Genomic DNA, 12,949 nt, shown 5'->3' with positions numbered 1-12,949 from the left:
TTTGGCTGAGAACATGTTTCGCGTGTGGGGAGAGCGGGGAGGGAGCAGGTTGTGTTTTCTTTCTGTTCTTAGAGGCTTTTCTGCTCTGTACAGGGCACTCTCATCCCACCTGTAAACATCCATTGAAGTGCTGCCTTCCTAAGGAAGGTGGGATCAGGGTTGGGATAAAAGTTTAAACAGTAAGGATTGCATGGGGAATACTGAACAGTGTGTTGTAATGTTAAAAATGCAGGCTGGAAGCAGCGTTAATGAAGATCGTGGTTGTAAAAAGTGAAGGGGGAAAATAAGAATTCCTTCCAGACTTGGGAAGTACTGGAGGGGGTTTGTTTATATAGGAGGAATGCAAGGAAACTCCTGGCAGGGGTGCAGGGAAACTGCTGTATATGCTTTGGGTCTGGTTTTGGGTGTTTTTTGGGTTTTTTCATTGAGGAATCATACAGAAATCAGCAGTGTCACACATCAGTTCTTTTAATTATTCTGTGTGTGAGCTTAATTTCTTTTCCTCTTACCTGTGAGCAGTTTTGGCACATGCAAGAAGCATCACTTCTCTCATTTTGCAGCCAAAGTGATCATCCACCAGACACTGAGCGTTCTGGAAGATATTGTAGAAAGTGTCTCTGGAGAATCCACCAAGTCCCGGCAGATCTGTTATCAGTCGCTGCAAGAATCCGTGCAGGTCTCACTAGCCCTCTTCCCAGCTTTCATTCATCAGTCAGGTATAACCTCAGGCCAGGGGTCATGCTGTGAGTAGCTTTCTGAGCTCCTGGTAACACCCAGAGCAGCAGCACAGAGTTGTGGTGTGGGTGTGGAGTGTGTGGCTTTGCTGTGCCTGGGTGTGCTGGGAGAGCTGGGCTGAGCCACAGCAGGGAAGGGACATCCCTGCCAGCCAGGATCCAGGCAGGATTGTCACAGTTTCAAAGAGGAGCTGGTCCTGAGCACAAAAAAACATATAAAAAAAAGCTTTTAAAAAATACCTTTTCTGGCTCTGTTTGCCATTTACATTCTTTGCAGAAGCTTGAAGGGGAAGAGTTGTCATCAGATTGGTGAAATGATGTGGGATTTGGGGACTTTTTTCTCTGAGATGGGACCAGGGCTGTCACTAGGCAGCCTTCTGGCCAGCAGCTTGCATTTTGTGTCACATCAGGGTGCTTCCTCCTGTTCCACTTGGAGCTGGGTGGGATTTTCTCAGTGATGGGGTAGAGGGGAGACAAAAGCAGTGAAATGCAGAGGATCCAAAGCAGCAGCAAAGGTGCTGTGACTCCAGGGAGCTGCTGTGTTCATAGCAGGCTGGCAGCCTCATCAATTGCAATTTATTGGCAATCAAAAGCTGTGTGATGAGGGAGGAGTTGAGCAGCTCCAGCTTTGTTATCCTGTCTTTTTTGGGATGGATGAAGGATCAGCTGGGTGCTGATCAGATCAGCTCAGTGCATCACCACATGCTCACTTCTGAAGGCAGAAGGGTCTTCTCAGCTCCTGCCAGAAAAACAAGCTGGATTCTGTTTCCTCCACCCCGAGCTGTGTGGATGTTTTGGATTTCCTGGTGTTTCCTGTTAACCCTGTATGAGCAGTAAGAACTGAGATGGGCCTGGAGCTGCCCCTGAGCTCTCTCCCAGCACTCTGAGCATGCTGAGGCCTTGCTGGCAGGGCTGTGGTTGTTCTGAGGGGTTGGGTGCTGCCTGTGCTTGTCATCCCTGGCAGGATTTGGAAGGGGATGAACAATCTTGAAGCCCTGTAGGAACCAGCTGATGGTTTCAGTTTCTCAGACAACCCTGTTGGTAAATTCCCAAGAGTAAATGGGGTTCCCTGAACAGGAGGAGCAAACTTCAGACTTACACATAAAAGACTTATTGATGCATTTGGATGTTTCCTTGACATGTTCCTTTTGCTTTTCTCTTCTCTTAGATGTGACAGATGAGATGCTGAGCTTCTTCCTCACCCTGTTCCAAGGCCTGAGGGTGCAGATGGGAGTGCCTTTCACTGAGCAGATCATACAGACCTTCCTGAACATGTTCACCAGGTACTGCCCAACACTGGTCACTTCTTCCTTACCCCTCAGGATGGCTGATCTGAGGAGCTGCTCAGCTCCCTGTCCCTAAAGAGGGCTGTTCCCAGCCTTTGTGGCCAGACTTCTGTCACATCCCAGGGCTGAACCTGAGGAAAACAAGTCTGGAGAGACGTGGTGCATGCTCATCAGTCATACCTGCCATTGTGCAAATCCAGCTCTCCCACAGACTCTCTGGCTGTGTGGGGTGTTGAACTGGACTCTCACATTCCCTGTTAGCTCCTGCCCAAGATCTGAGAGTGTCCCCTCACTCCTCTTTTGTTGGTGAGAGGAGTGTGTCAACCCTCAGTCACAACCTCCCTCCCTCGTGTGGCTTCATGTGCTTGGCCACTATTAACTGAGCATTTTAGAGGCATCACCTATTTTCCAGAAATGCAGATGAGCCTTTGGATGTCTGGGAATGTTGCTAATGCCTGTTTGTGTCCCAGGGAGCAGCTGGCAGAGAGCATCCTGCACGAGGGCAGCACGGGCTGCCGGGTGGTGGAGAAGTTCCTGAAGATCCTGCAGGTGGTGGTGCAGGAGCCAGGCCAGGTGTTCAAACCCTTCCTGCCCAGTGTGATCTCGCTGTGCATGGAGCAGGTGTATCCCATCATTGCAGAGGTAGGGCAGCTCTCCCAGGGCAGGGAAGGGGATGGGAATTCATTGCTGGAGGAGGGGGTGGCAGCAGTGAAGCTTTGATTTCCAAGAGCTGAAAGGATGGAGGGAAAACACCCTGTGGGGGAGTGGTTTGTGGGATTGGAAGGAGGGTGGGTGGAGGATTCTGTCAGGGATTTCAAGAGAAGCTGAAATTAGGCAGGTACAACTCAGAGTCAGCCATGTGTTTTCAGCAGGATCCTACAGCTGCTGGGTCTGGTGCTCCTGCAGGAGAAGTGCTTGGCTGCAGAGCCCTGGGTGGGTGGGACCCAGGGTGGGATCCCAGCAGAGGAGCCTGCTCTGAGCTCTGTGCCCCTCTCCTGCCAGCGCTCATCCCCTGATGTGAAGGCAGAGCTGTTCGAGCTGCTCTTCCGGGTCCTGCACCACAACTGGAGGTACTTCTTCAAATCCAGTGTGCTGGCCAGTGTCCAGAGGGGAGTGGCAGAGGAGCAGATGGAGAATGAAGCCCAGTTCAGTGCCATCATGCAGGTAACTCAGCCATTCCCACCACTTCCCAGAAGCTGTCCTGCAGGGGAGCTTGTTAAACACAGAATCACAGGATCATCAAGGCTGGAAAATCCCTCTGAGACTGAGTCCAGTCATTCCCCCAGCATTGCCAAGGCCACCACTAACCCGTGTCCCCAAGTGCCACATCCACACAGCTTTTGAATCCCTTCAGGAATAGTGACCCCACCACTGCCCTGAGCAGCTGTGCCAGGGCCTGCCCACCCTGCCAGGGAACAATTCCTTCCCAATATCCCATCCATCCCTGCCCTCTGGCAGTGGGAAGCCATTCCCTGTGTCCTGTCCCTCCATCCCTTGTCCCAAGTCCCTCTGCAGCTCTCCTGGAGCCCCTTTAGCCCCTGGAAGGCAGGCACAGCACCTTCTCAGGTTGGGACATTGTCATTTTTAAGAATAACAGACTGTTCCGTGTGTTACTTCAGTCAGAGCTGGCCAGTTGAGTTCCCTTGCAATTCCTGGATCACCTTGGACTGCAGGTGGGAGGACTTTGGGAGAGTTTCCCCATCTTGGAGTGCCTGGAGGAACTGGGTCCTCTGTGGTGCACATGTGGAGAGGGAGCTCTTGCACTGACATAAACTGGCTCTTGTTTCTCTCTGGCCTTCCCTTCTCCTGCCACCTTCTGGTGTGAATGAAACCCAGGCTGGTTCCTGTGCTGGGCTGTCCAGGCATCTCTTTCACCTGTAGCTGTGTAACACTTCCAAAGTCTCTTGAATGCCTCATTCTGGAAGATATTTATGTAATAATCTCATTTTTGGGTGACAATACTGCACTGCTTGTTTTACTCCTTGGCTTTTGTTGCTCTGATACAAAACTCTGATGTTCTGTGTCCCCACAGGCAGTGCTTTGTGTGGGGGATATTAATAGTTTGTGTGCTGATTTCCACCTGAGATCTAAGGCCAGAACTGGCTCAGTCTTGATGGGATCTGGGTCACTTTTGTCCATTTGACAATAAATGGATCATGTGGGAGAATAAACTCTTCTGTTCACAAGGCCTTGAAGAGGAGCTGTTTAAATCCTGCTGCCTGTCCCTGTACAGAGCTGACCTCATCCACCTTCACCCCCTGTACCGTGTTTTGGAGGTGTTCAGGGTGGAAAAGATGTTTGATCACATGCTGTGCAGCCCTGCCAGACCAGCTCAGGGTCCAGCAGGTTTTGTTCTGGACTCTTCACTGCCCTGGCTCCCAGGGCTCATCTCCAAATCCTAAATCAGGGCAGTGACGTCTGCTTGGGCTCCTGCCTGAGACTGCTCTGTTCCCCGTGCTGTGGTGCCTTAGGTGACATCCCTGAGGAGCAGCCCTGCCCTTCCTGAGCAGCCTGCCTGCCCAGGGAGCTGGGCTCAGCATCCCTGGCCCTCTCCAGTGCCAGCTTGGCCTGCCTGTTCCCAGTGGACCCAGCTTGGCAGCTGCTCTGCAGGGATGTGCCCCTGTTCCCACCAAAATGTCATTCCCACGGATCTGGTGGCAGCACAGGTGATTTGAACTATCTCTTGTTGGCTTGCTGCACTGAGGCTCCCAGGGGTTTGTGAAATGCTGTTGTTTGACCTGGCAGGTCTGATGTTTGTGCTGGTCTCCATCCTCTTCCTCCCACTGTGCTTTGTTCCCAGGCATTTGGCCAGTCTTTCCTGCAGCCTGACATTCACCTGTTCAAACAGAACCTCTTCTACCTGGAGACACTGAACACGAAGCAGAAGCTGTACCACAAGGTGGGTCCTACCTGAGCCTGTGCTCTCTGGGCCTGGGAAGAGGTGGGAGCTGTCCTGGGACTGGTTTTAAACTACTGGGAAGTCCAGGTCAGGATTTGGGGGTTTTGTGCCACAGCCTTTGGGTTGTTGCCTTGTTCCAGGAGGTTGGAATGGAGTTCCCTGATAGTGGGAACTGGGAATGGGAGGGATCCCAGCTCCAGTCAGACAAAGCCTGGATGTGTTCCCTCCTCTGACAGTGAGGGAGAGCAGAGAACACACAGTGACAGTGAGGTTTGTCTGGGGAAGCAGGAATTGGGATCATCAGTGGGACAGTGAGTGCCTCCAGCATTCCCACCTGGGCAGCTGCAGGTATCCAATATTCCCAGGTCACTGCCACGTGGGAATCTCCATCTCTCTTTGGACCCATCCTCCAGGCCCTGTAACCTCCCCTTAGCTGCTGCCATGAAGGATTAAATCTGGAATCCAGGGAATCTGGTCAGCCTGGGAAAGCAGAGCTTTCACTTTCTCATTTGTGGTCACACCTGAAGGGCAGCCCTTTGTGTTCACAGGTGCCTGGGGCCGACTCCAGGATTCTGGCCACATTCCCTGGCTGCCAGGGGCACTGTGCAGGGAACACCTGGCTGGAATTGGAGTGGGACTTGATGCTGGTGGCTTTGCCAATGCTTAAAACTTGGGTCAGAGCATGGAATGGTTTGGGCTGGATGGGATTGTAAAGCTGACTTAATTTTAGCCCTCTCCCATGGGCAGGGACACCTCCCACCATCCCAGGCTGCTCCAAGCCCCATCCAGCCTGGCCTTGGACACTTCCAGGGATCCAGGGGCAGCCACAGCTTCTCTGGGCACCCTGTGCCAGGGCCTGCCCACCCTCCCAGGGAACAATTCCTTCCCAATATCCCATCCATCCCTGCCCTCTGGCACTGGGAAGCCATTCCCTGTGTCCTGTCCCTCCATCCCTTGTCCCAAGTCCCTCTGCAGCTCTCCTGGAGCCCCTTTAGGCCCTGGAAGGGGCTCTGAGCTGTCCCTGAAACCCCAAACCATGTAAGTGTGGCCAAATCTAACGTTAACTTTCAAGCTGATACTAATTGAGCTTATTTTAGCCATTTTTGATCTGACTTGGCTGAAAAAAATAATCTCAGCACTCACCAGAGTTTGCAGATTCCGCTGAAGCCGGGGCTGCTCTGTCCTTGCTGGATTTGTCCTCCCATGGGAGGAGTGAAGTCCCCTAACCCAGTGCCCTTCTCCCTGTGCAGAAGATCTTCAGGACCACGATGCTGTTCCAGTTTGTGAACGTGCTGCTGCAGGTGCTGGTGCACAAATCCCACGACCTGCTGCAGGAGGAGATCGGCATCGCCACCTACAACATGGCCTCGGTGGACTTCGACGGCTTCTACTCCGCCTTCCTGCCCGAGTTCCTGGCCAGCTGTGACGGCGTGGACTCCAACCAGAAGAACGTGCTGGGGAGGAATTTCAAAATGGACAGGGTAAGGAGGGGACCTGCAGCATTGTGGTGTTGCCAGTTTGCAGCTGGGAATGTCTCCAGGCCTGTTGTTCCCAACGTTTCCGTGCCCAGCAATTGCCAGCCAAGGATTTCTCACTGTGGGTAGCAGAGCTGCCAGCTCATCCCTCAGGCTGCAGGGTGCTGTGGGAGTCAGGGAATGTGTCCTGGAGGAAGATTTTATTGGAGTAGATATGTTCCCAAGTGGGATGCTCAGGTCCTTGCCTAAATCTCGCTCCAGCTGCTGGCCAGGTGTTTGAGGGTTACAGTAAGGACAGAGTACCTGCAAAGGCTCCCAATTCCTGCAAACCCCTCGTGTGTGGGGAGGAAACAGGTGGAATGGCACTGCAGAGCAGCAGGTTCTGCTTCCATTCACTGAGAGTTGTCCATTGAGTGCTCCCTGTCCTGAGGGAGGGGATGGGAATTGGAGACCAAGGGTGAAGATAGGAATGGAACCCTGGGGAAATTGCTTGGCTCTAGAAGGCAACTGCTCTTCAGGAATGCTCTTCAGCCCTTGTTAGGGAGTGTGTGACACCCTGGAGCCTTGGCAGGAGGGCAGCAAGTGCTGTATCCAGCCATGGAGCCAGGCTGGGAGTGCTCACCTGGGGAAGAGAGGGATCCAGGGACACCTCAGAGCCCCTTCCAGGGCCTAAAGGGGCTCCAGGAGAGCTGCAGAGTGACTTGGGACAAGGGATGGAGGGACAGGACACAGGGAATGGCTTCCACTGCCAGAGGGCAGGGATGGATGGGATATTGGGAAGGAATTGTTCCCTGGGAGGGTGGGCAGGCCCTGGCACAGGGTGCCCAGAGAAGCTGTGGCTGCCCCTGGATCCCTGGAAGTGTCCAAGGCCAGGCTGGATGGGGCTTGGAGCAGCCTGGGACAGTGGAAGGTGTCTCTGGCCATGGCAGGGGGTGGTACTGGATGAGGTTTAGGCCCCTCCCAGCACAGACATTCCATGATTCCATGATTCCACGAGTATTCCTCTCGGGCCTCGCTGCACAATGAGAAGCTGGAGATGGGAGCAGAGCCTGGATCCCTGCAGTCAGCTCTGAAACCATCTCAGCCCCAGAAACTGGATTTGCCTGTGCTGAGGCCGGGTCAGGATGGATCTGTTGATGTGTGAACACCCTCGGGGTGTGTGCCCATCTGTGTTGGCCGTTCCCAGCAGTTGTTGTTGTGTCCCTTGCAGGACCTGCCCTCGTTCACACAGAACGTGCACAGGCTGGTGAACGACCTGCGCTATTACAGACTGTGCAACGACAGCCTGCCCCCGGGCACTGTGAAGTTATAGTGACTGCCCTGGACTCCTCCCTTCCGCAGGGAACAGCTCCGTGTTTCGGTTTGCCAGCTCCCCCTCTCCTCCCGGGCCTTCCTGCCCTGGATTCACCGCTCTCCACCGCTTCCCTTGAGCTCTCCCTGCCCGAGCCCGGAGCCAGCAGGATGTGTCTTAATGCCCGTCCCCGGGGCATCCCGACTGTTGGGAAATCCCTCTCCCGGGGCTTTCCCTCGGCTCCTGTAGCACTTTGTTGCATCTGGAGGTGTCTGGAGAGATCATGTCCGTATCAAACACGAGGCAGAAGCGCCAAAGACCACTTGAGACATTCGTACCTTCGTGTCATTCCACCTTCCTGCCCCGCCCAGCTCTCGGAGGAGGCTCCTGACGCTGGGACTGGTTTGGCACTTCTGTCACTCCCTTTGTTTTTAAATTGCCTTGAAAAGCTCCCCGATGTTGGCGGGGATTTAGAGACTTTTTTGGGTTTTTTTTTAAACGTTTTCTCATCATTCCATTGTGATACTAAAACAACATGCTTAATGGGAATAAAGTGCTTACTTTGTTGTTTTAAATAACTTGGGGCTGGGTTAGTTTCCCTCTTAAGTTATTCTGTAAATGAACACGTGGTGATCCACAGCTTTTCCCAGGATCAGGAATGAGGAGCAGCCAGCAAGGATCCCAACAAGTCCAGCAGCTCCTGGAAGGTGCAGATCAGTGGTGACTTCTACTGCTGTCTCCTCGTTGTGTTTTCTGTCATGTGCTGTGGTGATCCATTCATTCATTCCCTCCAGCACTCTTGTCTGAATCGACCATGAAGAGCCTGCAGGAAGGAATTCCCCATTCCCAGGGAGCCTGGAGCTCAAATTCACCCTCTGACCAGTGCCCCAGTAGTGGCACCTGTCTGGTAAAATCCCAGACACCAGTCAGGCAGAACCAGATTGAGTGGGGTTTGTGGATCTCTGATTGTGCAACTGGGAAGGATTTCTTTTCCCTGAGGTCTCTGGTCAGGAAGCAGTATTAAATCAGTCTTCATTTTTATATTTAATAGATTAAATTTGAGAGGAACTTCTCACAAGGGCGTGGAGTGACAGGACAAGGGGAAATGGCCTTGGGCTGAATGAGGGCAGGGCTAGGTGGGATATTGGGAAGGAATTGTTCCCTGGGAGGGTGGGCAGGCCCTGGCACAGGGTGCCCAGAGAAGCTGTGGCTGCCCCTGGATCCCTGGAAGTGTCCAAGGCCAGGCTGGACGGGGCTTGGAGCAGCCTGGGCTGGTGGAAGGTGTCTCTGCCATGGCAGGGGGTGGGGTGGGACTGGGCTTTAAGGTCCCTTCCAGCCCAAACCATTCCACGATTCTATGGAATCAGTTTTAATTCCCTTTGGCTAAGTGGGCAGCTGCAGTGGCAGGAACAGCACCAGGCACTGGGAAGGGAGCTCTCCTGGAGATGTTCTGCTAGGAATGTTTGGAGATGTGGGTGTGATGTGGCTGCAGCTGGGAGGTGTCAGGGGTGAGCTGGAGCGTGGCAGCACTCCCTGGTTCCTCTGTTTCAGCTTTGTGCACAAGCCCCTTCCCTGTGCACGTTTGCCATTGGGAGATGACAGACGCTGTTTGGAAAATCTGTGCAGTCCCTGCCTCCAGGCTCTGAACTGGCACCAGCTGGATGTTTGGGCTCCCTGTCCTAGAGCAGAGTCCAAATGCCCAGGATGAGCCTCACCTACTCCAGCCTGTGCAGGTGGGGGCTGAGCTGCCTCCAGAGGGGTGGGGGAAGAGGGGAAGGTGGGTGATGGTGAGTGCCAGCTCCCTGCCAGCCAAACCTGCAATAACACTTGGAGTGCCACAGTCTCCACATGAATCTTGGAGTCCTTGTTGTTCCTGCTGGAACATCCAGTGCAGAGTCCAAGTGGCATCTGGGCTGGTTTGTGGTCTACTGGGCCTTAAAAAGAATTCTGTGAGCTTTTGCTTCCTTGACTCCTATAGAATGTTTATTCCAGAGTGCAAAACGATCTTTAAATGGGCCCTGCTCTGTGTGTCTCGCTGGCCGAGGAGCAATCACAGAGCAGGGCTGCTGTGGTTGGTGACACTGCCCTGCTCCTGAGCTGTTCCTGAGCTGTTCCTGGGCACTCTCAGCAGCTCTGCCCTGCCCTGAGCTGCACTGGGGACACTGGAAGCAGCCACCTCCTCCAGCAGTTCCCTGGCTGTGGCTTGTTTTGGAGCTGGGCTGAAGGGATTTCATCCCAGTGCAGCTCTCCAGGATCATGCTGCTTCTCTTTCCTGGCTTGACAGAGGGGTGAGAGTACAAGATTTTCCCTTGGTCAATGCCAGCAGCTGCCAGGTGCCCAAAATCCAGGCTCCAGTCTGCCACCCCTTGTCCTAAAACCTCTTTCCCCTTTGCCACCCTTCTGTCCCATTCCCCCTGGCCTGGCAGACCCTGGAGAGGGGCCTTTCCCCACTCCCAGCCCCTTGCTTGAGGGCAGGAAGTCTCTTTTTCACAACCTTGAGTTGAGTCCATTTGCCCTTGGGAAGCCACTGGGGTGTTTTTTGCCATGGTGCTGAGCACAGCAGGTCCCCAGAGCCCCCAGGCTCTGGCAGGGGTTCTGTCCCCCCACTCCCTGTGCCTTGGGCAGGGAGAGTGGGATAGAGCCCAGCCCTCAGCTTGGTTCTGTGTGTGCCTTCAGGATACTCCTCAGTCCTTCAGATCAGTGCAGATTTGGGAAATGGGCTCAAAGCAACCAGGCTTTTCCATGAACTTGTCAAGCTGTTCTCCCATGAGGTGTTTGAGCACATGGGAAGCCCAGCAAAGAGTGATTTCCCATCCTGGGCTCTGGAACGGGCTTGGAGAACAGATCAGAGGGGCTCCCACCTGGGCAGTTCCTCTTCCCCCCAGGGTCTTGCACCCCTTCCCCAGCACCTGCTGTGTCCAGGGCAGGTCTGTGCCCCACTGGGGGCCCTGCCCTGGCTGCTCCCGGGGCTGGGGACTCCCTTGTGCCCCAGCTCAGCCTGGCCTGGGCTGACCCTGCCTGGTGAATCGAGGGCAAAGCACGAGGTAGGTTTGGTTCCTGCCCTCGGGATGGGTGTGGGCTGTGCTCCCACCCTGGCAGGGTTTGGGATTCCAAACTGGGCTGTTCCGTGTCAGGATATTCCGTGTCGGGATGCTCTGGATGGGGAGGATGCTCTGTCCCGGGATATCCCGAGCAGGCGCGGCGGCCGCCCGGCCCCGGCTGCTGCTTTAAGGGGAGGGACGGAAGCCTGACCCGTCCCCGGGCTCGGCCGGGCCCTTAAAGCCTCCGGAGACCGACCGAGGCCGGGTCCGAGCCGCCGGGGCCACCATGGGCTCCCTGGGGCGCTGCCTGGCCCGGAACCTCCCCGGGCTCCGCTGCTATGGCTCCGGTGAGACACGGCCCCATCCTCATCCTCCTCCTGGGGACCCTGTCCCCATCCCCGTCCTGCCCCTGGGGACCCTGTCCCACCCTCATCCTGCCCCTGGGGATCCTGTCCCCACCCCTGTCCTGCCCCTGGAGACCCTGTCCCCACTCTGGGGGCCTTCAGCCCCTTCCCCCTCCTGCCCTGGGTTCTCTTTCCACATCCCCGTCCTGTCCCCAGTCCCCTGCTTGTGCCGCCCCTCAGGTCTCCTGTCCCATCCTGTTCCCATCCTGTCCCATCCTGTTCCCATCCTGTCCCATCCTGTTCCCATCCTGTCCCATGCCCTGGCGGTGTCCCCGTCCCTCCATCCCGGCCGGGTGGCGCCTCACGGGCTCTGCTGTCCGGGATGGGGCAGAGGCTGGAGCTGGTGCTCCCTGAAGGTCCCAAGGGGTTCAGTGTCCCCAGGACTGTGCTGGGGGGACAGGGCAGGACCCTGGCAAAGCCGAGCCGTGTTCAGCAGTGCCCGGGGACGCTCACGGGCTCGGTTTCTCCGGCTCTGTCCCCGCCGGCACTGGGACCACCACTGGCAGTGAAGTGTCCTCCCTCCCTTCCCCTCCTTCCCGTCCCCTCTGTCCCTCCAGCGGACGGGATGTCCCTTGGGGGCTTCTGTCCCCTCCTGCGGCGCAGCTGTGGCTGCGCTGTGACTCTGCTGTCCCACGGTCACCGATTTTCCTCTCCTCCAGCGGAGCGCTGTGACCGGGGACCCTCCGGGCGGGGGAAAGGCCCCGGGCAGGGACAGAGTCCCGAGCACCGGGACACGGCACAGACACCCCTGGTTTAAAGGCTGCTTCCCGAGCACGGACGTGTCCCCAACAGCCATCAGGGCTTTGTGGATCGTCCCCAGCAGCCTGAGAGGCACCGCTTGTCCGGGGGATGCGACCCAGGACGGGATGGGGGGACAGGGACAACCTCGGGGTCCTGCTGCCACCGTGTCTGGTGGGGTCCCGCGGTGGCCGCAGTGACTCTCGGTGACCCGCAGTGACTCTCGGTGGTCGCGCAGCCCCCCCGGCTCTGCAGGAGAAGACACTTCTGCTGGCCAAGCCGGACGCGCTGCAGCGGCGGCTGCTGGGGGACATCATCCAGCGCTTCGAGCGCCGCGGCTTCCAGCTGGTGGCCGTGAAACTGCTCCAGGTACCCGGGCCCGGCGGGGAGCGCTGCTCCGGGAGCGGGGGTGGCCGGGGGACACCGGCCGGGTGTCACTGTCACCAACGCTGCCTCAGGTGGACCGGAGGCTCGTGGACCGGCACTACGAGCAGCTGCGGCTGAAGCCCTTCTACCCCGCGCTCGTCGCCTACATGACCTCGGGGCCGGTGGTGGCCATGGTGAGGGGACAGTTCGGGGGTCCCGGGGGTCCCGAGGGGCGCAGGGGACTCAGCCTTGCCTGTCCCGCAGGTGTGGGAGGGTTACGATGTGGTGCGGTGCGCCCGGGCCATGGTTGGGGACAGCAGCGCCGTGGGGACCATCCGGGGGGACCTCAGCGTGCACATCACCAGGTAGGACCGCGGGGAGCGCGGCCCCACGGCCGTGGCACTGTCCCCATCCCTGTCCCCTCCCAGGAACGTGGTCCACGCCAGTGACTCCGTGGAGATGGCCCAGCGGGAGATCGGCTTCTGGTTCCAGCGGGACGAGCTGGTGGCCTGGGACAGCTGGGACAGGGACAGCATCTACGGGCTCTAGGGTCGGGCCCCGGCCGGGGGGCACCCCCCGCCCCCGATAAACCCCGGTGCCTCCAGCTCTGCCTTCGGTCTCCTCCCTCGGATGTCACCAGCAAGGGCTGGGGGCTCTGGGAGGCACTGGGATGTCCCCAGAGGACACTGGGGTGGTACTGGGAAGCTCTGGGAGG

The 12,949-nt window shown here is 56.7% G+C and overlaps 2 protein-coding genes across 4 annotated transcripts in view; both read left to right on the top strand.

Annotated features, from left to right (window-relative positions):
* The window catches only part of XPO6 (exportin 6), a 53,989-nt gene extending 45,726 nt beyond the window's left edge, over positions 1–8,263 (top strand). For all 3 annotated transcript variants that reach the window (XM_005522811.3, XM_014252445.2, XM_088063997.1), the window contains 7 exons: positions 561–716; positions 1,903–2,017; positions 2,491–2,662; positions 3,023–3,184; positions 4,821–4,919; positions 6,170–6,400; positions 7,605–8,263. In XM_005522811.3, coding sequence (XP_005522868.2) covers positions 561–716; positions 1,903–2,017; positions 2,491–2,662; positions 3,023–3,184; positions 4,821–4,919; positions 6,170–6,400; positions 7,605–7,706 — 1,037 coding nt within the window. In that variant the 3' untranslated portion in view covers positions 7,707–8,263. The remainder of the gene's footprint in view (positions 1–560; positions 717–1,902; positions 2,018–2,490; positions 2,663–3,022; positions 3,185–4,820; positions 4,920–6,169; positions 6,401–7,604) is intronic.
* A 2,724-nt stretch (positions 8,264–10,987) lies between these two features.
* LOC102113373 (nucleoside diphosphate kinase D, mitochondrial) lies at positions 10,988–12,783 on the top strand. The gene is made up of 5 exons (XM_088064308.1): positions 10,988–11,073; positions 12,107–12,237; positions 12,327–12,428; positions 12,499–12,599; positions 12,663–12,783. Exons 1-5 carry the CDS (start codon positions 11,013–11,015, stop codon positions 12,781–12,783), a joined length of 516 nt encoding a protein of 171 aa, XP_087920434.1. The 5' UTR covers positions 10,988–11,012.
* Positions 12,784–12,949: the final 166 nt, after the last annotated feature.

The sequence above is a fragment of the Pseudopodoces humilis genome, chromosome 18 (genome assembly GCF_049639895.1).
Source record: "Pseudopodoces humilis isolate 2021_Gansu_Grassland_sample_001 chromosome 18, ASM4963989v1, whole genome shotgun sequence".
Lineage (NCBI taxonomy): Eukaryota > Metazoa > Chordata > Aves > Passeriformes > Paridae > Pseudopodoces > Pseudopodoces humilis.
This window is presented reverse-complemented; position numbering and strand designations above follow the sequence as displayed.